Source organism: Salvelinus alpinus, chromosome 26 (genome assembly GCF_045679555.1).
Source record: "Salvelinus alpinus chromosome 26, SLU_Salpinus.1, whole genome shotgun sequence".
NCBI lineage: Eukaryota > Metazoa > Chordata > Actinopteri > Salmoniformes > Salmonidae > Salvelinus > Salvelinus alpinus.
The window spans coordinates 4880154-4907071 of record NC_092111.1 but is presented as its reverse complement, the minus strand read 5'-3'; the positions used below and the strand labels follow the sequence as shown (position 1 = coordinate 4907071).

The window sequence follows — 26918 nt, the reverse complement described above, 5'->3', positions numbered from 1 at the left end:
CCATCTATAACAATGTATTTTGGAAAATATATTTTTTCTGCATGCACATATCAGGATTGAGAAAGTCTAATTGTGCCCCACGGTGAAAACGATCTGATACCGTAAAAAAAAAAAAATCTAAATAATCAGATGTTTGAACGAACAGAACACAAATCTCACTGGTCCCTGGGAAAGAAACACTTCCCTAAACCCCTCCCTCTACTGGAGCTCATGCACTTTTTTCTCTCTCGCTATAGCATGCATGTGATGTACTATCCTATTGGGTTAAATCATTTACTCATGATAAGTAGGTTCACACATTCAGTTTAAGTAGGCTGACCTGTGTCTGTACTGTAAGCTATTGCGCTTCTCTTTGGTAAAAGTACGGTACTGAAATGAAATCACACCGGTGACAAAATGCGATTTTCTTTGCAGAAGCAGGAAATCAGTGTTCCGGCATTATAGTTGTACATGATAGTGGTCAAGTAGGTAGTTTGTGTGCCGAGCTAGTTGTACAGAATCAATATTATATCAAGGAGGGTTAAGTTCCAGAGATAAGGGAGCTCTCAACCACTCTCGCTACTCATCATAAGTCTGTAGAAAGCTGATAGGTCAAAATAAATTCTATTCCTCAAGGAGTGGGTCTTCTTACCGCTCTATACCAAGGGAATGGGAGACAAGGCGATCAATACAAGGCTGTTGTGTAGTAGTCCTACATGCAGTTATTAACAGCTGATTCTGCCCTCTCCAGGCAGGCCACATATTTTAATACCATAATTACAGACTTTTGAACAATAGAGGGCCACAACTAAAACACCCACTTTGATACATTTCATTTAAAACATCATGTTATCTCAGAAAGGGAATGATTAGTGAATTATATCCACACAACTCTTACAACAGTGTATTCTCAGTAAGACATCAAACCTCAAAAAGGACATTTGTAATTTAATTATCTATAGGCTAATGTTAGTTACACTCAGTTTGATTGTTTGCGAAAACAACTTATCAACCCAGTAAAATGGCTCCATAAGCCAACTGAAACATCCGCTGTGGGAGGTCGCTGAAACTGAAGTAACGCTTCCAACACCTTCTGTGGCATCCTAGCGGTCGCCTATCACATTCGGCTACAGGGCTTCTCATAATGGACTAGAGGCGGAGGCTTCTAAAGAATAGCAGCTGCGGGCAAGGAAGACCAAGAACCCGCTCCTCGGAACGACCATCGCAATGAGATTCGCCGTCGGTCTGGGAATAGGAACATTACTTTTACGCATATTCGATCACGGCTCCGTGACATCTTTTGGGGCACCTGAACCGGACTTTTGCTATCTTCATTTTTTTTGTTTTACTTTCCCCCTCCGCTCAGCTTCATGAGAAATAGAAGACGAGGAGGATAAAGGCACTGGGCAACACTTTTCCAGCCAGGACTTTCTTATCCATGTGTAGATCTCCAAAATAAAGTGCAATAGTCAAAGCGTGGAAGAAACAGAAATGGAAGTGGAGTAAATTAAAAGAAAGGACTTTTGTGATAACAATGGGACTCCTTAAACTTAAAGACGCGTTGGGTAGAAAAGGTAGGCTACAATAAAAACTAATGGCACAAATACATTTACAAAAGTGTGGCGGGTAACAACAGAACAAAACCTACCAGAAGGGAGAGAACTGTTCTAGACTTAGTAATGTCCATCACTGTTGTACGGTGGACCGTGCGGAAAGACAGGTGGATAGGAAGTAAAGTATAGTGTAATTATCAAATCCATCCCTCATTTCCATATCTAGTGTGGGTCAGCTGGACCTTAGCCAATCCCCCATCGAAAGCCACCAAGAGTCATCAAGCATTATCCTCCATCATAATTACACCGACATGCGCAATCTGCACATGGGTAAGTAACACCAGCTAATAGGTTATCCCTTATTTCACAGACCCGACTCTCTCTGACGGGTTTTATTTGTTAGATGCTGATGTATCCGCCAAAGGCAACAAGAGCAACTAGCAGAGAACTGACAACATGTCCCGCCGCAAGCAAGCGAAGCCACAACATCTCAAATTGGACGAAGAAGCGTTGCAAACTGACGTCGCCACAGAACATGGTACGTGAGATTCACACTTTTATGCAACAAAAAAAAGCATTAAAAAAAGTTCTCATAGGCATATTTGATTGCCAGACTATAATAGGCTACAGTAGGCCTATTTAGCTTGAATAGTATTTAAATAATATCGTATTATAATCCTTCCTAACCATTCATATATTATTATAACCCTTTACCTTATTTTTTACATTTTTTTATTAGGGTCAAGGACTTAAAAAAAAATATTTTAGTATTTCCTTTACTTCCCAAGTTGTTACAAATATAAGGACTACGGTGAATGGGAGCAGATTTTCAACGTTCTTTATCCTGCACCTCAGTGTGATATTTCTTATTCAATCTAAGAAAGTGTTATAAACAAATGGTAGTTTATAGCCTAGATAAATCATATAAATTAGCATAAATACATAAAATTGCCCTCGGATATGATAAGATAACTCTGGATAGATTATTGTCTGATCGATATCAAAGCACACTTTCATGAGCTATCCGTGCAATTTTGCCCATAGGAAATGGTAGAAATGTGTCCTGAGAGATGTGTAGCCTATCTATAGGCTATATATCCTTTCGATGTGAAGGAATATGGAAACAGTTAGGTCCTACATGAACATAATTATTTTTTATTGTTGTTGTTATTACATTTGTCATTAAATCATATCTGACATTATTTTGACCCATTAATAAAAGGGAAATAGTTTCACAGAGGATCCACATCAGCTCCCTATCTGTGTATATTATACTTTAGTGTAACTGTATAATGTTAATAAAAACTATATCATAAAAATGTTTCATTGTCACACATATGGTAGGCAACTATGGTACAATTGACATATGATTTACACAATGAGCTATAAGTCTAGAATGAGAGATCCGTTTTGGATTATGGAAGTGTCCAAGATAATTAGGGCAGGTCTACTAGCCTACTTCGTTTTTTTGAAAGAGATAGGCTATTTTATTTTTTTAATTAGACTATATTGATCCTCAGGTATGGAAAAGAAAACGTATATGTCATATAATTTTTCATATTCTACTGCAATTGAAAGTTTGCACAAACTGGTTAAATCAACGTTGTTTCAAGTTATTTTGTCAACATATAGTGACGTAAAATCTACATGGAAAATACATTGTATTTGGAAAAAAGCATAAAAGTAAACTGTTGTTTTGAGGGTGAAATTTAAACCACGGGATTATGTCATCATGGTAACCAAATATTAACATAGACAAACCTAGTATAAAATATGTTGAATTTGTACCTTTAAAACAATGTCAGATCTTCAACATTATTTCCACTATCAGAAAAAAAACAATAGTCTGGGCAGCACCTCCTACTGGAGAATTGATCTATCTACAGCTACCTCTTGGTCTCCCACCAAAGGTTTTAACCAATCCCTGCTTAGCTATGATATTATGACCAATGTGCTATCGAGAGAATGGTTGTTGAGAGATCTACACTTAAAAATTAAATAGAGTCACTGTTGCTATGGAAGACATTCCAAAGGGTTGGTTTAATAGAGCAAATGAAATGTGACCATACTTTATCAATCATCAATGATGCTATTTAGGCCTATATATAATTTGCAAAATCATCAACAGCTATTGTTTCAATTCAACCCAGGATTCAACAAAAACAATCAACAATACAATTGGCCTAGGGTTTCAAGCTCTGGTTGATTTCAAATGTAATGATATTTAGTGATGTTGAATTGTGTTTGGTTGTCAATGCAACATTTGAAGGCAATGTATGTTCTGATTAGATAGTTCTGTGCCACTGACTTCATTCCTGTTTGTCTACAAATTAATAATTTATATGTTGGATTCACGTCTCCATCTCAACCAAAAATCCAGGACTGTGATTTTAAATAGTTGAAAACGTAGTGATAGACATTTGGGTGGCAACAAACCCAAAAATCATACATTGTTTTCCCAATGGAATTTGGTTGTGCTTTTAGATGGTTGAAAGTATATCGATAACACAACGGAAATTCAACTAACTTTTGGCTGTCTTTTTGAGTGGAGGAATATAGGTTGTGATCTCATTGATCAATATCTCAAACAAATATGACCAAATTATCAATGTTGAAATGACGCGGTGTGCCCAGTGGGAGGCTATTGGTCTGAAAATGTTTCCCTGATTAGATTCATATTTTACAGATACAGTAGCCTATATGTATAAAATATGAATATCAACAACAATATAGTATTTATCCCGTTAATCTATTCAATCCATTCAAGACAAGAAAGGACATTGTTTAAATATTTATCTGAGCCACTCAAACATGACTATTTTAATTGAGTTCTATTTTTAGACAACGTATTTTATGCTTTCTACACATTTCCCAAATAGTCTTAAAGTATTTTTTCCATTTTCCATAGACACAAATTCTAGATGACAGTTTTTGTTTTGTTTAAGATATTCGTCATTTGTACCAATGCTATTCCCTCCCTCCAAATCAAAGGCTAAATGTTCTTAAAGTTTTCAGGACAGCACATACGTGTAGGCCTATATAGTTCTCATATGGCTGATGGATATATCAACTTAAATAAATATATTTTACAGTAACAGCACATTTATCCTTATGACAATATACTATATATTTCATGGTAACATTCATTTGTGATAAAAATATATATTTTTTAAATACTCACAGGTGTAGTTAAATCATCTAGTTTTGATGTGTTTTAGACGTGTTATGGTGTTAAAGGGTTTGTAATAGGGTTTGGCACAATGATTGAATCAGAATCATCAGAATCTTGCTCAGAGGTCCCTAAACTCAAAATGATTAATTACTATCAGGTTTATTATATTATCTGCATGGTATCTATTTTAGTCATTCTTTTAGAATATTTCCCCCCCGCCTCTGTCAAAGATTATGTAGGATTTACCAGTTATTCAATGTTAGGCAACTCATCAGGCCATTTTTTTCTAGGGTCTTCATGCTTGGCCTGTATTGTTGACAAATGTGGCAGATTAGTACTATGAAAAGGTGGGATCGCATTGAGTGCCAACAAGGCCCTTCTTTGTCCCTTCCCCCACCAGGCAGGGGGTGTGTTCTGAGATGAGCTTTGATTGAGCCTGCTGATTTAACCTTTGTCCACCTCACCCTACAAGGGGCAAGTGCTGTATGTCAGGATCATAATGCAATTAGTACATCTGTGCCATTGACCTCTGAAGCATGTATGCCACACTGTCGAGCGGGAACCATTGCTCTGTAAACTGATTCCTCACTCGGATCTGTTTGTTTCCATTTCAAAATCTCAATTGCTGTGAATGATTTTGCTCTCCGCAAGTAAACGAACGATACAAATATATTTTGGCCATCCTTTGTTCCCGTGTTTGGATTGTGCATTGTGTCATTTATTTCTCGTACGAGCCATAATATATCCACCTAGATTGTGAAACGTTTTCTTGTTTTTGTTGTTGAGGTAGCTTTCTGATACAGCAACAACTTTCCCTATATTAACTATGAAGAATGATAGTATTTGAATTATCAATTAGAAAAATATTTTTGATCTGTTTAGAGAATCCAACTCTAGCTAATCATGGCATCATGGTCTTACTTCTGTTTGCTAAGTGACTTAACATTGGTGATCTTGAGGCCACCCACTTAGATGAGCCAATGACACTGATTCTCTGCTCAAATGTTTTGTATGCTGTTTAGGTTATTAAATCAAAACAAATAATATTGTATTTGTCACATGCACCGAATCCAAGAGGTGTAGACCTTACCGTGAAATGCTTACTTACAAGCCCTTAACCAATAATGCAGTTAAGAAAAATATTTACAGATGAACTAAATAAAAAAATAAAAGAGCAACAATAAAATAAGAATAACGAGGCTATATACATGGTGTACCGGTAACGAGGTAATATGTACATGTAAGTAGGGGTAAGTCAAGGTAATATGTACATGTAAGTAGGGGTAAAGTGATAGATAATAGATCATATTTTTTTTAAAGGAGTGTGGTCAATGCAAATAGTCCGGGTAGCCATTTGATTAGCTGTTCAGCAGTCATATGACTTGGGGGTAGAAGCTGTTAAGAAGCCTTTTGGATCTAGACATGGCGCTCCGGTACAGCTTGCCGTCAGTCTATGACTAGGGTGGCTGGAGTCTGGCAATTTTTAGGGCCTTCCTCTAACTCTGCCTGGTATAGAGATCCTGGGTGGCAGGAAGCTTGGACTATGATAGTTTGTTGATGATGTGGACACCAAGGAACTTGAAGCTCTCAACCTGCTCCACTACAGCCCCGTCGATGAGAATGGGGGTGTGCTCGGCCCTCCTTTTCCTGTAGTCCACGATCAATTACTTTTGAACTTGGTGTGACAATTAATTAGTGCAGAAATGTCTGTTATTTTCTAGGTTTTAAACAACTAATTGACCAACATCGGTTCAATTATTTTTATTCGCCTTCGTTTAGTTTTTTTCTGTGAGCTCAATGCTCACATTAGAGAAACTGCCAAAGATAAATCAGATCAAGCCTGAACTGTGTCATGTAGTAGGGAGTTGTAGTTTTCAACAGGCCAATATTCTACATAGTTTAGAGTTGGAAACAAGGTTAACTAACTACAATGACCATAATCCATTGCGCGCCTACTTGTCCAGTCTGTGTGTTTCTTTTATGCCTGGCACGTTAGGTTAGTGTGGTCCAGACACTGACAGTGAGAGAAGAATTGTGGGATCAAGAGGGATAGAGAGTAGTTGTTTCGCAAGGTATCTCTACCTGAAAATACATGATATGATTGTTAGTTGGTTTTCAGCAGCCATAAAAGTATGCCTTATTTACGTTGAAGAACTACTGAAATTGTGATTTTATCGAACAGCATAGGCAGCAGCTCTATAGAGATGAGATGATGACTTGGAATGAAATAATAAAGTCTTCAAATAAAACAAATGTAATAAACACAACAACTGAAATATTTTATGAAAGTCAAGAAATGTGAACAAATGATGGTTAATAAGTGATAAGCGGTAACCACCATCATGGGACTTTTATTAATTATTTTATTATGTGTTGTTGCAGCATTGCACTCTCATGATGCATAGTGCATTTAATGTTAAAAAAAACAACAATCAGAACTGAAATTGAAAAGCGTTTAAAAAAAAGAATCAAACTGAAACCGAACTGACTCATAAAAAGCACTCATCACTAATCCCTCAGAACTACAATTTATTTACCACACAGTATGCCAGACATTGTTGGACACACGCATACAAACACACACATACACACACACACACACAGAAATACACGCGCACACACTAGACAGAGACACACTATACAGACAGACACACACACACATTATCAAAGCTGCTTTGTGTATGTGCTGTCACAACGGCCCTGTTTTCAACCAGTGCCATGAAGGCACTGAAAAAGAGTAAGAAACTAGGTTTTAAGCACCCCCCCAGAAAATGTTTTTCAACCAGTGCCATGAAGGCACTGAAAAAGAGTAAGAAACTAGGTTTTAAGCACCCCCCCAGAAAATGTTTTTCAACCAGTGCCATGAAGGCACTGAAAAAGAGTAAGAAACTAGGTTTTAAGCACCCCCCCCCCCCCCGAAAATGTTTTTGCTACAATGTTTAGTTTTTTAACAAACAGTGATCAAAAAAACATTTCAATTTTATGTATTTGATGTACTGAATTGACAAAACCTTGGATAGATCACAGCACTCATGTTTCGATGATAAGTTTAAGCCATATTTCCATTCTATCTTATTCTACAGAAGGGTAAAACATGCACAGTTATCCCTTTTTTTCAGATTTTATAGACTGAATTTATTCATTCCACAATGCCCATTGAAAAGTTGTTTCAATGCCCATTGAAAAGCAACTTGGGTGTATGTGCAATAAAAGAAAGGTTGAAAATGGAACCCTATGGGAAGTGGTCAAAAGTGCACTATATAGGAAATAGGATGTCATTTTGGATGCACTTAAAGTATTGTTTCGCTGGAACTTCCCAGCATTACCCAGCTGGCATGCTCATCTGCCTCCTAACAACACACAGCTTTTAACAGATGCCATGGCGATTTCCCTGTCAACGGCATTGATTTGAGGGCATTTAGGAGACGCTTAATGCCTAAAAGAATTAAGCTCTCTATACTTTTTACAGTTACTGCAGCTGCCAGAATATCACTCAGGATACTGAACAAGAGGACATGAGATTGTATGAAAGTCTGTTTATTCCTTATAGAATTTACATCAACATAGCAGTAGCTATTGCATGTCCAAGATCTAGATAAATGTCATGTTAAAATATAATTTTCTGTGTGTGCGAGGGAGGTATTTGCAGCCAGGAATAAAAAAAATGGTTTGCCATGTGTTTATAGCTGGATTATGTAGCTAAGTATTAGTGAAGTTATTTAATATCAACATCAGACCAATAAATACATATTTTAATGATCTAAATTGATAACATGTTCAACTAGTTATTGCTTTCAAATAGAAGCAGCATTATAGACTACTCATTTAAAAGGTTACTATAGAATTGATTAAATGAAGATCAATTATTGGGTTTTTCCCTGTTCTGTTCTTTAAATGACTACAATCTAAATATAATCTCATATGAATTCACAGAATGTAGTAATTCGAATTAGCTATGAAATATTATTTGGAAATATTGCTGTTGTATGAACTTGCTTTCAGCTTGTTTACAGAAGGCCATTTTGTAAACAATTTCACAAAGATAACGGTGCATTTTTCCCAGGCATGCTCTAATAGACAATGATTTGTTTGTTTGACAGAGCCAAGTGTTGTAGAATAGCATTTGAAATTCCTGCTGCGGAAATGAGAGTGGTTGATTGCAATAGGGAATGAGCCATTCAAAGACCCAATTTGTACTCAACGGACATGCCACTTTAACTGTATGAATGCATTGGAAATCAATAATCAATCAATTTCATTAAGTTGCAGTATGCACAATTGGTAGGTCACATAATTTGATTGATTAACCAAATCAAATTAACAGCTGCATACAAGGAGATTGAATTTAGTAGAAACTGGGTCTAATATGACGCAATTAATCGATACATTTAGAATGAAAACTATAGATTTAGTTTATCATTGAAAATGTTTACTCTTACTGTAATTGTAGGGTTATAGTCTGTCCTCCTAGGTATATTAACTAACAATTATTTTTCTTCTCCCCCTGTTTTCCATGCAGCTCTATTGGAGGGAATGGATGAGGAGGAGCGCCGCCGTGGCATTGAGGAAGCGCACGTGCGTAAAAAAATTGCTGAGTACTTCACCTGGGCCGAACTGTATGAGCACCAGAGAAGCTGCACAGAGGACCTACCTCAGGTCCTCATTGTGAAGGAAGATGAGGGGATCCCTGAACCCGAGGGGTCCCCAGCTGGATCCTCTCCAACCCTCAGCCTGGCCATTCTTAACCTGGCCCACAGTGACTCAGCAGACATGGAGTCAGTGGACGGGGGCCTCGAACTGGTGGAGCCTATGAATTATAATGATAATGACAGCACAGATATGTTAGAGGAGATGAACATGGGGGAGAAGGAGGATGAATCCATGGAGGTGGAGCAGCAGCACCACGACAAATATAAGTCATCTAGCCCCCAGAATCCCCCAGACATAACTGAGTTGGCCATCCCTTCATCTCAGTCGTCCTCTGTGACCAGCAGCATGCCCAGTACGAACGTAACGCTGGAGATCCTCCACAGTACCCGGGTGGCTGTTGCCCAGTTCTCCCAGAGCCTCCACAGTAGTGGGGCAGGAGGGAAGGCGGCCACAGCGGCCATCCCAGTGATCCTAGAGCACCTGCTGGCTTTGCAGCAGCAACAGGTCCACCAGTTGCAGCTTATTGAGCAGATCCGTAGCCAGGTGGCCTTCATGAACAGACAGCCCACACAAACAGCACTAAACCCAGTCTCCAGGGCCCTTTCACTGGCACCAAACCCTTTCCCCTCCCAAGGCCTCATCGCTCCCCCTGTCCTACCACTGTCTGGGACCATACCCTCTGCTGTCAATGGACAAGCGTCTGTGTCTTCGGCATCTGTGCTTGAAAGATCCCACACACTCTCCAAACAAACTTCATATGGACAGGCCCACATGAAAGATGCTAGATGTACCTCAGCTCCCTCGGACAACTCTGCCCCTCCCCCTACTAGCTGCAACAATATTTCCTCATTACATCCTCCCTACATGGGTTCATACTCACACACAAGCAGTAGCTGTACTCAGACCCTGACCTCGTCCAGCCCACTCTCCATGCAGGATCAGAGCAACAGTCTCCTCAGCTCACCATCCAGCCTGCCGTTTCTACCTCAGAGCCCCCCCAGCAGTGTCATCTTCCCCAACCCCCTGGCCAGCATCGCAGCCACGACTAATGCCCTCGACCCCCTTTCCGCCCTGATGAAGCACCACCGGAATGGCAAGCTGCCCAGTGTGTCCATGTTCGACACCAAGCCCAGCCCTGAGGAGCCCTTTTTCAAGCATAAGTGCAGGTTCTGCGCCAAAGTGTTTGGCAGTGACAGCGCGCTGCAGATCCACCTGCGCTCTCACACCGGGGAGAGGCCCTTCAAGTGCAACCTCTGCGGCAATCGCTTCTCCACTAAAGGGAACCTGAAAGTCCACTTCCAGAGACACAAAGAAAAGTATCCCCATGTTCAGATGAACCCTTATCCAGTGCCGGAATATTTAGACAATGTGCCAACGAGCTCTGGTATTCCCTATGGCATGTCATTCCCTCCTGAAAAAACAGGAGCCACTTGGCTGGATAGCAAGCCTGTTTCAGCGACGGTACCCACCTCTATGGGCATTCAGCTTCCCTTCACTCTCACTACTATGGGAAGCTCAAGTGGATCTCTAAGTGTCACACCACCCATCAAATCTCCTTTTGGGCCCTCCCCAGCCTTAAGTGAATGTGTGTCTTTGTCGCTGAACACTACAGGCAATGAAACCAGTGTTCCCACAGCTTTAGAGTCTCCACAGTCTAATCAGGAGGGGGAATCCTCCCATGTCTTGAAAGCAGAGGAAATCCATCTGCCCCAAAACTGGATGACTAGACCCAGGGTGAGTCCATTTACTGTGGCAACAAGTAAAGCCATGACTATTACCACATCCACACCCGAGCCCAGTGCTCTGACTTCCAACTTTCTACCACTTTCCCTGGCCTCTGACCCGTTCAAAGCAAAGTTTCCATTCGGTGGCCTCCTGGACTCTATGCAAACGTCAGAGACCTCAAAGCTCCAGCAGCTGGTGGAGAACATAGACAAGAAGATAACAGACCCCAACCAGTGTGTCCTTTGTCACCGCGTGCTCAGCTGCCAAAGCGCGCTGAAGATGCACTACCGTATCCACACTGGGGAGAGGCCCTTTAGATGTAAGGTGTGTGGCAGGGCTTTCACCACCAAAGGAAACCTGAATACACACATTGGTGTCCACAGAGCAAACCCTCCTCTCCGGGTTCAACATTCATGCCCCATCTGCCAGAGGAAGTTCACCAACGCTGTAGTGCTACAGCAGCACATCCGCATGCACATGGGGGGTCAGATCTCAAACTCGCCCTTGATGGACGGCCTACAGGACCTCGACACTGATCTCTCCTTCCACGAGAAGAACTTTGACAGCCTGAAAAACTATGACAATGACCTCATGTTTGACAACTCCATGGGGGAGGAAGAGGATGATGAAGAAGAAGAAGAGGTAGACAATATGGAGGGGGGTGTAGATACCCTTAAACCCCTGAGCTCTGTCTTTAGTTCTCCTCCCAACTCTGATGCTGTTGTCTTCAGCATAGCTGCACTGGAGAACCAAATGAAAATGATAGACTCCACCATAAACCTAAACCACTCCTTTGGGCTAAAGTCAATGATGAATGGTTTTATGGACAGTGAGCGCCGTGCTGCTATCCACTCCTCTATAGTGGGAGAAGGACAGAATCACAATGCAGCCAGCAGCCCAACCGTGTCTGAATCGTCCACGTGTATGCATGTACCAGTGTCACCTGCGCAAAGCAATTCGGAGGTCCACCTCTGCAATTCCCCATCTGGGAAGCACAGTGGAGAGTCCCAAGAGATCACAGCCTCAGTGAAGAGTGAGCAATTTGATTCGCCCACCTCAACTCCGGTACTGGAAAATGGAGTGACTTTGGATCTGAGAGGGATGCAACCTAACAGGCAGTGTGTGAAACAGGAGAGTCCTTACAGTACGCTGTTCCTGAGTAAAGAACGTGGTAAGATAACAATATCAACTGATAATACCTGTTGTATAGAGTAGGTGTTATAACAATGTAAAAAGGTGTTCCATTTTTAAATGCTCTATATCACTACAATTGTTGAAAATGTTGTTTTCCCCCTTCACTATCTAGCAAATGTAGATCTTATTCGGTTATCCCCACAACATATTAAAACTCTAAACATCCCTTTATCTAATTGTTTTAGGTTCCAGCCAAAGCATTCCTAGCCTGATTACCAGCATTGCGCCAAGGATGATCAAATCTGAAATGAATGGGCACCATCGACCAACGAACTTCAACGAGGGGCTGCATCATCCATTCGGCCTCCAGGTCCCTGCTGCTCCTCCATCTCTGGTGAGCCCAGGAATCACCTCTCTGCTTAGGCCACCTCACCTTCGACGGACCCCGAAGCAACACAACTGCCATGCATGTGGGAAGAACTTCTCCTCAGCCAGCGCTCTACAGATCCATGAGCGGACCCACACAGGGGAGAAACCTTTCGGTTGCTCCATCTGTGGCAGGGCATTCACAACTAAAGGAAACCTGAAGGTACTACACATTTTAATGGGATTGTAATTACTGTATTTTCTCCCAAAACACTCTTAAGTCTCAGTACCTGTTGTTCAAACTATTTCAGAATATTTTTAGCTTAGCTTATAGCTTAGCTAATAGCTATGACTAATGTTAATGTATTTGGGCTTTATGTCCTTCATCCCCTCTCCCTATTCCTCTTTAGGTACACATGGGCACTCATATGTGGAACAACGCACCAGCCAGAAGAGGCAGGCGTCTGTCGGTGGAGAACCCCATGGCCTTGCTGGGTGGGGAAGCTGCCATGAAGTTCGGAGAGATGTTTCAGAAGGACCTGACGGAACGGGCCATGAACGTGGACCCAGGGTTCTGGAACCGCTACGCATCAGCTATAACCAACGGCCTAGCCATGAAGAAGAATGAGATCTCAGTGATCCAGAATGGGGGGATTCTACAGCTTTATCCCATGACGGCAGGCATGGACAGAGTCAGCACTGGGGGTAGCCCACCAATGACCAGTCTTGGAAAGACAGCCATGGACCTTGGAATTAACAGACCCAACACTTTTCTATGTTAATTGATGACAGTAAAGAGATTGGGATCAATTTAAATAAATTGAATGGCAGATTAATAAAAGAAATAGATTATACAAACAATGTAGAGAATAAATGATTGATTTATTTGTAAAAACAAGTTGACTATGTATTATATAGAGATAAAACATGTTTTATTAATTCACAGACCTACAGTATTTCATTCTTGTTTTATGGAATTGTCCATTTGCAATTGTTGGTTTTGCCCACACAAACAGGTTGTTTCACTTCGTCCATGGTGCTTACTATAGACACATACTCTATTACTCTAAAAAGGGAAAATGTGACATGGAAAATGTGATATAGACATGCAAAGAGATGAATCTGTCGGTTGCTCTCTGCTGCTAGTTGGTGCAAAGCACAAATGTCTTTTATAACGAGGCCTCACGTGTAGGCCTGCAGCATTTCAAATTGAAGAATTTGTGCAAGTAATTGAGCAACCCTAAGGTTGGACAATCATTTATTGAATTTACTTCAGCTTAAATTGCATGTCCCATTTCTTCACTGGACTTTACTCTTGACTTTATGCAGTCTATCAGCATTTATTTCAGCCTCCTCATTTAGGTTATTTTCTCTGCATCCAAAATGTATATTAGATAAAAATGTGAAAACAATCAATTGGCTTACAGATGCATACATAAACAGAATGTAAGCTATATGGTTTAGTCAAAAAGTTGCATTTTTTTGTTTATCTTGTTGTTAGAGATTTCAGCATTTTATCTCCTCCACTGAGAACAGTTTTTTAGATTTATAAATTTGATGTACAGAAGAGGCATCACAGATACAAACCAGAGACATTTGCCTCTTTTCTGCATGAAGGCTACAGACAACAACAAAAACATTGTGTGCATATGGTAGGATGGCCAAAAAGCAATGGATGTGGACCCTCTCAATCTCAGCAAATATTTTTACAAGCAAAATTTGCTGGGGCGACAGACATCTACTGAAAGAAAATAATTTATTTGTCTAGATTACAATATTTCATGCTACTTTAAATAAATATCTACAATTTGAGAAGTGTGATTTTTCCAACTTTTACTGTGTTAAGCATTACTGCTTAACATGTAGCGACATTAATTCATAATTGTAGACTACAAAACGAACTGAGCTAATAAAATCCCACATTCGCATCTGTCAATCCAGTCAGACCGAATAATGGTGCATTCGAGGCAACTGGGAACTCGGAAAAATACTAGGTGAAATCACGACGTCAAGTCGGAGCTCGAGAAAGAGGCCCGCGTTCCCGAGTTGGAATTCCGAGTTGGATGACCGTTCAAAAGATTTTTCCGATTCGGAGCTCGTTTTTTTCGAGTTCCCAGTTGTCGGTAACGCACTGAAGTCGGAGGTCGGAGATTTCCGAGTTCCCAGATACGTTGAACACAGCATACTGTAAGAAAAGCATTTTCCGGTACTGGCAGTGACGTCAAGATGTGTATAGTCCAGCCAAGATGGCTGACAGCATCCCGCTAAACCCGATGCGGAAGGGCTCGGGAAAAATTGCTTATTACAACACTGCAAGACATTCTAGGTATGGGACACGTTTTTTTTTGTTGAACCGGTGGAGACATCGTTATAAGTATTTAATTAGCATTTCAGTAGTTTGGGGACGTTGAAATAGTAGTTGTTCCGTGACTAGCCGCGTGAGCTAGTAAGTAATTCTTACCTCTGGCCTCAACAAACGGAGCAGGGTTCTTTGCTAGCTAATGTTAGCTGTATGATAACTGCTAATCTCTCTTGACTAGGAAAAGTAGACAAGACCTATTGCTATTTTAGGAATGACTAGGACTCAGGAGCCCTTTATTTGCCAAGCACCGCCAGACAACAGAGCAGCTTTGCTGACACGCCAAGCGTCACATGACGTTTGTCTACAACTCACCCCTTCTTTGTCGTCTGGTTATTTATCTAGGTTGGCTATATACATTTTTTACATTTAACCTTTATTCAACCAGATAAGTCATAAGAACAAATTCTTATTTATTGGCAAACAGTGCTTATAATTCCACATTTCCAAGTAAACTCATGATTTACTTAATGAAACTAGGTAATACAGTGCGACCCCATCTGCTGGTCCGGATTGGCTCAGAGTAGGAACAGAATTGGAGGCAGAGTGCGTGACTAGCTCACTGATCAATAACCTGCTGCTGAGGATATGTCCTTGCTAATGGACCCCGAATGTGGCCATTATAAAGACATTCACTGCTGAGTCTGTTAGTGCATTTTTAAGAAAGCAATGCCAGTTAACGTGCTTCTCCTTACACCATCACAATCCTATTTTCATATGGCTCTTTGAATCGCTGTAGGTGGTTTATATTGAAAAGGTGTTGTCCCTTACTTTCACTCCTCTTCATCTAGCTATAGACATTCAGCATGGTCTGAGTTTATGAAAACGTCACACTTCATTTTTTTCTAGATATTATTATATATGCCTAGCTTAGAACTAATCATGTTTGTTTTCCAATTAATCAAATCCTCAACCATGCTGTCAGCAGTGCAGTTTCTTTTGGAATGACTTCCAACTAGGCTAACTCTCTCCACCACAGCCCCTCCACATCATATGTCTGACAGAAACTCTTACATTTCTGATCAGCAGGAACATTAGTAGGGAATCTCCCTGGTTTACCAGCTCATAGAATCGTCTGCCTTGGCGTATTGCACTGCTCGGTAGAGTTTAAATGGATCAAGTGTTACTGTATGGGATGGGTTGGCCCTGAGATTGTACTAAAGCCCTCCATCTGCGCTTCATGTATATCTTTTACAAGTACAACAACACCACATTTTCATCATCAATTGTTGCCTTTGTCCATTTTTGTGTAATTGTTAGTGGAATTAAACGATTAATCAACAAATGCTTGGCCAGGTTATTATGCAAGGCCTACTGTTTGTCTTGGGCATGGCTCCTCACTCCTCCATTCGAATGTAGGGGAACCATTGTTTCAGTGTTGCATTATGTAGGCCTTGGCTATGCATTGGAATTGATACAGTGCAGGTATCATATTTTGCAGGTTTTCATGATGAGGCTGTGCATTGGAATTGATACAGTGCACGTATCATATTTTGCAGGTTTTCATGATGAGGCTATGCATTGGAATTGATACAGTGCAGGTATCATGTTTTGCAGGTTTTCATGATGAGACTGTGCATTGTTGAAAATATATGCTAGACAATGTAGGCTGACCCAAATTAAATGGGTCCTTTGCACTTGCTAGCAACTTTCCATTATTTATCCTTTATCCCTTTGATATTTTGAAAGGGCCAATTATTCCTCAAGCAAAGTGGTTTGTAAATATTTTTTTTTTTTTACAAAGGATCAATTGAAGAAATGGAATAGCTTATACCTACTTATAGCATAATATGAACACAGAAAGGAAAATAGCCAGGGGTTTACAGTAACCAGGGGAGAAGCTCTTCTAATCACCAGTATAGCCTAGTGTTAGTGAATCTGATGCCCTCATGGGACTAAACCAGTTGCATTGTAGCTTATCTATCAAAATGTGTCTGTGTTGCACTGGAGAGTTGTGGACCCATTCAATGACTGAGGCAAGATGAACAGAATCTACAGTATGTTGTGTAGTTAGTCCAGCTCCATTGAGAGGCCCTCCTTTACCTGGTATTGTAGTAGATCTGCTCCTAAGTTGTTATGCATAAGACATTATGTCCCCAAGAGACTTTCCTTTGTGCTCCTAGTGTTCATGTGAATTGTGTGCTACTCCAGGACATAGGAACCAAGCCTACCTGGCTTAATTATATTTGTCAGTAGTCTTTCATTCCTACATCAGCGATTTATTAAAGCTTTAAAATGCAGTAGAGATTAGTTTACATGCATCAAGACTGTTAGGGTCCATACATGTTTGGATCTGGATGCTTGGATCCTATTTGTTAAGTGACAAATGTGGCCCAGTTGAATCGATGTAATGCAATAAAGTAGGAGGAATGTGTCAGCAAGTGAATGAATTGAACCTTTTCTTTATCAGAGCGGTAGTGAATCAGTGAAACCAACTGACAAATGTTCAAGTTCCCCTGCTTTAAGGTTGCAATCAATACAGATCCTCACCCTGATAGGCCTTTGTTGTTGTCTGGGTAAACAACTGTCTAGAATTTTCTGCCCTCGTCTTCATTATTGTTAGTTCCCAAGTTCTCACTTTTACCATGAGTTCCTTCCTGTTTTTGTAAATATTTTGCTGTAACAACAAGCCCAGTGATCAAACGTCTGTATTTTGTAGGCATACATGCGTTTGCTGTAAGGTCTCTTCTGTCAATATGTTCACTGCAGGTTTGTTAGGATCTGTGCCTGCTTGAAATGAACTTGTATATAGCTGTATTATTATTTACAGTAAAGCTTATTGTTTTTCCTTTCCAGGTATTCTTTAGAAGATGAACCCTCTAACTTGGACGAGATGCCCCTGATGATGTCTGAGGAAGGTTTTGAGAATGATGAGAGTGACTACCACACCCTGCCTCGGGCCAGGGCCAACCAGAGACAGAGAGGCCTGGGGTGGCTCCTCATGGGAGGCTGGAAGATCCTCTGTGGCAGGTAGGCGGGAAGTGGAACCACTAACTGTTGGGCTGCATCCCGATTAGCCTGACTAACAGGTGTCTGTATATAGCCTTGCTACTCTTTTTTCAAATCTCTTTTTACTGTTGTTTTATTTCTTTGCTTACCTACACACACACACACACACACACACACACACACACACACACACACACACACACACACACACACACACACACACACACACACACACACACACACACACACACACACGCATACCTTTTTCCCCCGCACCATTGGTTAGAGCCTGTAAGTAAGCATTTCACTTTAAGGTGAATACCTGTTGTATTCGGCGCACTTGACAAAAACTTTGATTTGATTCTCCACCCTTCTCCTGACTTGCACACTCCCTGTCAAAGATTTAACAATGTAGGAAACTTCCTCTAGCTAATGCTTGCACAAATCCAATGCTTTTAAATCCATGTCCTGAATGTGGAAGTGCACACTGGGAGGAGGGTGCAGAATTGGGATTCAGCCTTGGTCATCCATGGGATGACCAACCTCTCGAAAGGTTTTAGTTTTTTCATCAAGCAACCAGTGGCTTTATTGAAAGATGAGCTATACTATATATTTTGTAAATTGTTTATTTAATAAAATAAAAAAATGTAACAAGGCAAGTCAGTTAAGAACAAATTCTTATATACAATTACGGCCTACCCCAGCCAAAGCCGGATGTGATACACTTGCACTGAGATGCAGTGCCTTAGACCACTGCACCACTCGGGAGCCCTATATGATAATGTAATTTTAGGGACTTCAGTTCAAATCACAAAAATATTGGCATTCCCTGCCCCAAAGTGTGTGTGTTGGGGAAGAGGGGAGGGGGCATTATTGGTATATTTGTATTGTATGCCAGAGAAGCTCGGTTTGGATTTCCAACGCACTGGTAGCTGTGCATGAAGTGAGCAGAGGGGATGTTTTTGGTTGAGTTCCTCGATACGCACTACCAGTCCCAAAATACTTTGAGGTCAAACAATACAATGCGGCTTATCCAGCTAATGATTTATTTGACTGTTTTTGTCCTCTACTAAAATGCAATTTACAATGTGTTAGAGTGAAATATTTATCAGCACTAACACCAATAAAATGTAATAAGGTTTGTCAACAAATGGAAGAGGGATATTTTAATGCTAAACAAATAACTTTTAGCAATGTTTATGCAGGAATTTGATAGAATATTACGTTTTCAGTGTCGTTTGGTTATCAGTGGTGCATCTCCAGCCCAAAACTGCGTATTGATCTTTTCCCTAATGAACAAATCGGATTTTTCACAGCTGACCAGTTTGATGCTTTCCAGTAATTTTATGTATGCTTAGCCGAGGATTATAAAACACAAATAATTCACGCAGAATAACCCCTGCTTATTCAAATGTCCTATTATTTAAATAGTATTCATTTGAGCAAATAATCTCACTTATGAATCTGGACGGTGGCATGTAGAGAGGGGTTACATAGAAGCCAACACAAACACATCTTTTTTTTCAAAGTTGATTTATGTTGTTTTGTGTTTTGCCAATGTGCTTAAAGAGTGTAAATGCCAAGGCAATCAGCATGACGGTGTACACCATGAGGCCAGACTTTCTCTTCTCTCTAGTGCCAGAGTTTAGGGCAGAGGCCTAGTCAGATGCATCTGAATATAGACCCATATGTGTTAGCTATCCCTACCACTAGCTAGTTGTCTAAAGACAAGCAGTTGTATCACACACAGTCCACATCACTCAGCCATTATGAAGTAGCCATTATGCATGTCAAATGTGTTTGCAGAGACTGTACTGAAACTGATATTCTGGCCTCTTTGCAACCTCTTGTAGACTCAGATGCATGGGAAATGGCTAATCTCTGGATGTTACCAGTGCCACTCAGCCACCCCGGGCAAAACCCACAAAGGACCTATGGAGTAGACAATATATGCAATTATTACATAATGTCCTAAAAAGCATTTATTCCATATGTCTGGCTCTTGAGTGGGACTTGACTTGTCTCTTCAGCTGGCCATGAAGTCTGGCTGCCGTAACATTCACATGGGAAATCCGCCCTGGAGTGCTCCTAACCTTTCCAGTTCATTTAAAGTGCTAAAAGTGCTTTGTTATAAATTGTGTCAAAGCAATCCAGTAGATCTAATTAACAGTGACATGGCTTAGGATTTAATTAGCAGGCTGGACCGCCACATTGTTTCTCCTCAGCGATGCTATGAACGATGAGAGACCTAGCCTGCTCTGGGAGAATGTGAATGTGTACTGAAGAATCTGTACTAGTCTCTACTTTGCAGTATCCAGGCTGAACCCCAGTAATACAGTACACATCCCATGATAATTGTGTAAAGTAACCGTTCCATAGCTAGAGGTTTCTTTACATTTGTCAAATCTACCTGTAAACATTACGCAACTTCCTTTGGTAGCTCACCTGACCTATTTCTATTTCCATAGCAGTGATGCCACACTTCAGACCTTTACAAAGGCCGTCCATGAGGAAGGCCGTCTGAACAAAACGTGTTTAGTGTTAGGCTATTTATTTAGGTTTTTGTGTTTAATTGAAGATAACCGTGAGAGCAAAAACCTTGTTTGGGACGTATGTAGTTATACTCCAATTATGTTTTCTTAAGATGTCATTCTTTCTCCTTTTCTTTTGTTTGGATTACCTGGCTGGAACACCTTTTTTGTTTCTTCTGTTCTTGGACTACTACTCACTGGAAATAAGGGATTCCCGTGACGTCGTCACCCGTGGCTTGTTTCTCACAGCACATTTCTTAGTGACGGCGATGACGTTCTTCATTCTGTCCCTCAGCTGCTGTGACTGCTTGGCTCGTATGTGTCGGAGGACGAAGGAGCGGAAAGCCCGGACAGTGTGGCTGGGCCACCCGGAGAAGTGTGAGGAGAAGTACCCCAAGAATGCCATTAAAAACCAGAAGTACAACTTCTTCACCTTTGTGCCTGGGGTGAGTTTACACACAGTGCTGAATGTTAGCTTATCTATCAGGATGCTCTTTAGACATATTTGAAATGTGTCGTTCTAAAGGACAAAATAAAAACCTATTACAAACTTCTATTAGATGTGTCATGTACCAATTTTATAATAGTTCAGGGTGCATACAATTCCGACATATATTTAGAAAAATGTATACAACAACAAATTGCTGTCACGAACTGAGGTGTAATGTTAGGTTTCCAACATATTTTGACTCTGAAGAAAAAGCTTAAGATCAACAAAAGCTCAGTTTTATTTACCAAATGGCTTCATGATGAAGAGACTGGCCTTCAGCCAGAGTCATAAAATGTCAACTGTCTCTCAGAAACGTACATATTCTCATCCATATTGAGCCAAACCCTCTGCTTTTCTCCTACACTTTGAATTATTAAATGGTTCAGCAGTATGCTTTATCCTAAAGGTCAAGGAGTTCATTTACTATAGAGCGTCATTCATTGATCCCATTGGCTCTAATACTCTGGGACTGGAAGCAAGCGCTCATCATTGTGATCATTACAAAAAAAAAAAAAATGGCTATCTGTGGGACTAGTGGGAGTCTAACTCCCACATATGGGAGACTAGTGGGAGTCATATGGCAACCTTTTTGAAAGCACATCTTTCCTGCATCTCTGATCTGAACTCGCTCTGCTAAAGAAGTTCAGACTCCCCACAGAAGTATCACGCATAAGTTGACAGTGTCTGTAAAGTGTGGTCCATTCACCACACCCGGGAGGGGATTCTTGTGTGACACTTGGCACACACGACACAACACACACCTGGGACATCTGACACATCTACTCGTGCACTTTCCCCTGGAAATATCTTCCACTTGAAACAAAGGCTGATTTTAGACAAACACAATACAGTACTATCAAGACAATGAGCGCCTTACTTAGGCCCAGTTATTGAACCTGTTGCTCTGCTTCATAGATTATTCTGTCAGACTCAGGACGTGCCCGTCGCTGCCATTGGGAACACTCTGTGACTCTGCAAAGTGAAATCTCAATGTAATTAACGAGAGAACATAAAAATACACTGTTTCCTTCCATCCCTACACAGGCTAATGTGTAACAAGTAAGAGCAGAGCTGTTGTATCTTTTTCCACTTCAATGTGAAAATGGCGCCGTAGCAGATGGCTGCCGTTTAACGGGCTCCGAACCAACTGTGCTATTTTATGAGTTTTCTTTTGTGTTGTTTGTAACTTATTTTGTACGTAATGTTGCTGCTACCGTCTCTTATGATCGAAAAGAGCTTCTGGACATCAGAACAGCGATTACTCACCTCGAACTAGACAAATATTGTTTTCTTTAACGAATCCGACGAGGAGGATATACTGGTTTCTCGGGAACGGGCCCAACTCTCAGTCATTCTGAGAAATCGTAGGCGAGTGAGTAAACTCCCACTGCCACCTGTTCTATTGGTCTACATGCAATCATTGGAAAACCAAATGGATGAAATACGATCAAGACTATCCTACCAATGGGACATAAAAAATTGTAATAGCATATGTTTCACCGAGTCGTGGCTGAACTCTAGACCACCTTTACTCCACACACAGACACATACAAACCTCTCCCTCACCCTCCATTTGGCAAATCTGACCATAATTCTATCCTCTTGATTCCTGCTTACAAGCAAAAACTAAAGCAGGCAGGACCAATGACTCGCTCAATACGGAAGTGATCAGATGACGCGGATGCTACGCTACAGGACTGTTTTGCTAGCACAAACTGGAATATGTTCCAGGATTCATCCAATGACATTGAGGAGTATACCACCTCAGTCATTGGCTTCATCAATAAGTGCATCGACGATGTCGCCCCCATTGTGACCGTACATACATATCCCAAACAGAAGCCATGGATTACAGGCAACATCCGCATAGTGATAAAGGCTAGAGCTACCGCTTTCAAGGAGCGGGATACTAATCCGTGCGCTGATAAGAAATCCCTCTGCCCTCAGACGAACTATCAAACAGGAAAAGCGTCAATACAGGATTAAGATGGAATACTACTACACCGGCTCTGACACTCGTTGGATGCGGCAGGGCTCGAAAACTATTACCGACTACAAAGGGAAATCCAGCCACAGGCTGCCCAGTGACGCGAGCCTACCAAACGAGCTAAATGCCTTTTTATGCTCGCTTCGAGGCAAGCAACACTGAAGCATGCATGAGAGCACCAGCTGTTCCGGATGACTGTGACAACACTCGGTAGCCGATGTGAGCAAGACCTTTAAACATATCAACATTCACAAAGCCGCGGGGCCAGATGGATTACCAGGACGTGTACTCAAAGCATACGCGGACAAACTGGCAAGTGTCTTCGGTGATATTTTCAACCTCTCCCTGATCGAGTCTTTAATACCTACATGTATCAAGCAGACCACCATAGTCTCTGTGCCCAAAGAAGCTGGGGCCAAGCTTCCTGCCATCCATGACCTATATACTAGGCGGTGTCAGAGGAAAGCCCCAAAAATTGTCAGACTCCAGTCACCCAAGTCATAGACTGTTCTCTCTGCTACTGCACGGCAAGCGCTACTGGAGCGCCAAGTCTAGGACCTGTGTATATAGCCTCGTTATTGTTATTTTATTGTTACTTTTTTATAATTTTCTACTTTAGTTTATTAAGTAAATATTATCTTAACTCTTTCTTGAACTGCATTGTTGGTTAAGGGCTTCTAAGTAAGCATTTCACGGTAAGGTCTACACCTGTTTTATTAGGCGCACGTGACAATGACTGTTGTCTGCGTTCTTTCTTCAGTGCAGATATTCACTCATCATTTTCTTATTCTTCTCAGGTTCTCTACCAGCAGTTCAAGTTCTTCCTGAACCTGTACTTTCTAGTGGTGGCCTGCTCCCAGTTCGTGCCAGACCTAAAAATAGGGTACTTGTACACCTACTGGGCACCTCTGGTAAATGTGTTTTTCACTTTTCAGGATTAGTGTGAATGCTTTGTATAGGCTAACCTTTGTGTTTTTGAACACAAAAACTGACGCTGTCCCAGTCCTAAATATGAACACACTTGAATTACATCCTGTCAGTACTTGTTATGTGTGTTAAAGGTCAACTGTGTGTTTTTATTTCTGCCACCCAGGGCTTTGTGATGGCTGTTACAATGGTGCGTGAGGCCGTGGACGAGGTCCGACGGTACCAGAGGGACAAGGAGATGAACTCCCAGCTCTACAGCAAGCTCACAGTGCGAGGTTCATAACAAAACATTTTTCCCTCCTCCTCTGTATGGATGAAGATACCACTGTAACTGTTGTGGAAATGGCTACTCCTCTGTTCACAATTGATTGGTCACATGATGCTGAGTGATATTGTAGTTGTACTTAAGCTTGCCCCATGCAATTAAGGAACAACACTCACAGGGTTCTGCATTCTAACGAAAGTCATTCTACTTGCTTTAATTGCATTGATTTCTTTCCAAGACTGCAAACAGTTGTGTGTGTGTGTGTGTGTGTGAGGAAATCCTCTAGTGTGATATCCATGACACTGGAGAAGGATGTCAGTTTCACACAGAGAATATGTGTGTGTCTAGTGCAGGGATGGGCAACTTGGGTGGGAGCCACAAAAAAAACGGAACTCAGGGTCTCGTGGGTCTGCGTACACACACCCCCCCCCACCTTGCGGGCAAAACATTTTAGCGGCCGCCCTCGTGACAGGAATGATAACAAAATGTAAGTTTCCTGAAATTCTGCACATTTTGCCATGGGGTGTAGAGAAATTTTTTGTTTTTTTAAAGCAAGTTCACTGCAATTCTACACATTTTGCCATAGGATGGAAGCAAATATTTTCTGTTTTTAATATGATAACTGATGATCAGTGGGCCCCACCCCAGTCGGTAGTTCGACCATGCTTACTACACGATTAGATAGCTGGCCACTATACTAACTTACCAATCTAATAAATATTAGCTGACATGGGCAAATTGAGTGACTGCTGGTTGTGCATCAAATTTTGAAATTGCACGTGTATTCTATTATTCTAACTCTCAAGAGCCCCCCCCCCCCCCCCCAAAAAAAATCCCCCCCAAATAAATTAATAAATGTTTTGTTTGTTGTAATTGGTTCGCGGCCCACAAAAGGAATGCGGGTCGACAGTTTCCCACACCTGGTCTATTGTGTGTGTGTGTCTGTCTGTGTCTGTCTGTCTGTCTAGTGTGTGTCTGTGTCGGAAAGAGGGTATTGAATGGATATAATTGAGAGTGACCTGGTGTGCCCATGTTTTTGTCTATGCCTCAGACCGGGGATCAAAACAGAAGGGTATTACATTTGCATGGGCATGGTAATCGATCTCTTCAAAGTTGAGGAAGTGAGAAGAAGAGTGATAGAAAAAAAACAGGGTTGTGGTTTTAAGAGTCAGCATCATTTTCAACGACCAACGATCAATACATGCATTTTATTTCACCTCTGTTTAAACATTCATAGTGTGTCTTATGAGGTAGTCAATCTACAGTCAATGTGTCTGTAAAGGAGACACTTTAGAGATTGCTTTCTGTGTTTCTGTCTATTTATAGACATTTGTGATCTTGGTTCTCTTTATTTTTCCCTCAGGTAAAGTTCAAGTGAAGAGTTCTGACATACAAGTTGGAGACCTCATCATAGTTGAAAAGGTGGGTCTCTTATAGCTCTTGTGAGCAATGTTGCAATCCTGTAAATTCACTTTGTGTTCGAGTATCATATGGCCCCAAGTGATTCATATGACTGGATCACTGTAACTGCCTGGTCAAGGAAGTGACCTTGTTCAATTATTCAGGAATATCCCAGGACTACTGTTACTGCGCTCGCTAACATTTTGACAACCATACGAAGCTCACTTAGTTTGTCTTAGTTGACTAGCTAATTCTCACCTCATCTTTTTCTGTTTTTATCTCATTATAATGTTTTGTTGCAGAACCAAAGGATCCCTGCAGATATGATATTTCTAAGGACATCAGAGAAGACTGGTGGGTTGTAGGGTCTCAAAGTGTCTGTAACATGGAATAAACACAGCATTCCCAAAGCACAACAAATACCATCAGTGTAATTATACTGAACAAAAAATATAAACTCAACATATGACAAGTTCAATGATTTTACTGAGTTACAGTTCATATAAGGAAATCAGTCAATTGATATAAATAAATTAGGCTCGAATCAATTGAGTTCACTTGACTGGGCAAGGGAGTGGAGCTAGGCCCAGCCAATCAGAATGAGTTTTTGGAGGCAATTTATGGTAGAGAAATGAACATTAAATTCTCTGGCAACAGCTCTGGTGGACATTCCTGCAGTCAGCATGCCAATTGCACACTCCCTCAACTTGAGACAGCTGTGACATTGTGTTGTGACAAAACTGCACATTTTGGTGGCCTTTTATTGTCCCCAGCACAAGGTGCACCTGTGTAATGAACATGCTGTTTAATCAGCTTCTTGATATCCCACACCTGTCAGGTGGATGGATTATCTTGGCTAAGGAGAAATGCTCACTAATAGGGATGTGAACAAATTTGTGCACAACATTTTAGAGAAATAAGCTTTTTGTGCATGAAGAATTTCTGTGATTTAAATGTATTTTTTATTTCAGCTCATGAAACACAGGACCAACACTTTACATTGTGCATTTATAGTGTAGATAATAAAGTTTGACATTAACAGACCACTACAAAGTTATGTAGTCCATATAAATGATTAGGGGAAGCGATTGTTCAATTATAGTAGTGTTATTACATTATCCAGTCAGTAACTTTATGCTTTCCCCTGTCATGTTTATCTTGACTAATATTTACGGGCAATTTCGGTTATACAATAGAGCAGAGAAAGTAAAGTAATGAGAGTTCAAATATCCCACCTTGTCTTTCTATCTAATTCAGCTGTAGCTCACTGTAACAAACCTTTCTGGAAAAGTAAAGTTGAGTTTCGTACAACTTTTACTAGAAAAAAGTACTGTAGAATGAATTAAGAGTTGAACATTCAGATATCGGTTTTGGGAATGATAAACACCCGAACAAATTCTTTACAGTTATGATAGTGATAAAATGTATTT

General features: G+C 40.9%; 2 protein-coding genes across 2 annotated transcripts in view; both read left to right on the top strand.

The window, feature by feature from the left end:
• Positions 1–335: 335 nt before the first annotated feature.
• Positions 336–14394, top strand: sall3b (spalt-like transcription factor 3b). The gene is made up of 5 exons (XM_071367305.1): positions 336–1862; positions 1936–2070; positions 9224–12250; positions 12459–12802; positions 12990–14394. Exons 2-5 carry the CDS (start codon positions 1989–1991, stop codon positions 13359–13361), a joined length of 3825 nt encoding a protein of 1274 aa, XP_071223406.1. The 5' UTR covers positions 336–1862; positions 1936–1988; the 3' UTR covers positions 13362–14394.
• Positions 14395–14775: 381 nt separating this feature from the next.
• Positions 14776–26918, top strand: part of atp9b (ATPase phospholipid transporting 9B) — a 56566-nt gene continuing 44423 nt past the window's right edge. The window contains exons 1-7 of the mRNA XM_071367302.1: positions 14776–14905; positions 17735–17908; positions 20714–20864; positions 23693–23806; positions 23989–24097; positions 25451–25509; positions 25791–25842. Of these exons, the coding sequence (XP_071223403.1) occupies positions 14826–14905; positions 17735–17908; positions 20714–20864; positions 23693–23806; positions 23989–24097; positions 25451–25509; positions 25791–25842 (739 nt within the window). The 5' untranslated portion in view covers positions 14776–14825. The remainder of the gene's footprint in view (positions 14906–17734; positions 17909–20713; positions 20865–23692; positions 23807–23988; positions 24098–25450; positions 25510–25790; positions 25843–26918) is intronic.

Bases quoted from the DNA above. Each gene is read 5' to 3' on its own strand.
- sall3b (XM_071367305.1), top strand. From the start codon at position 1,989: ATGTCCCGCCGCAAGCAAGCGAAGCCACAACATCTCAAATTGGACGAA. The intron at 2,071-9,223 runs GTACGTGAGATT...TTTTCCATGCAG, and splicing joins TGACGTCGCCACAGAACATG to CTCTATTGGAGGGAATGGAT. The intron at 12,803-12,989 runs GTACTACACATT...ATTCCTCTTTAG, and splicing joins CAACTAAAGGAAACCTGAAG to GTACACATGGGCACTCATAT.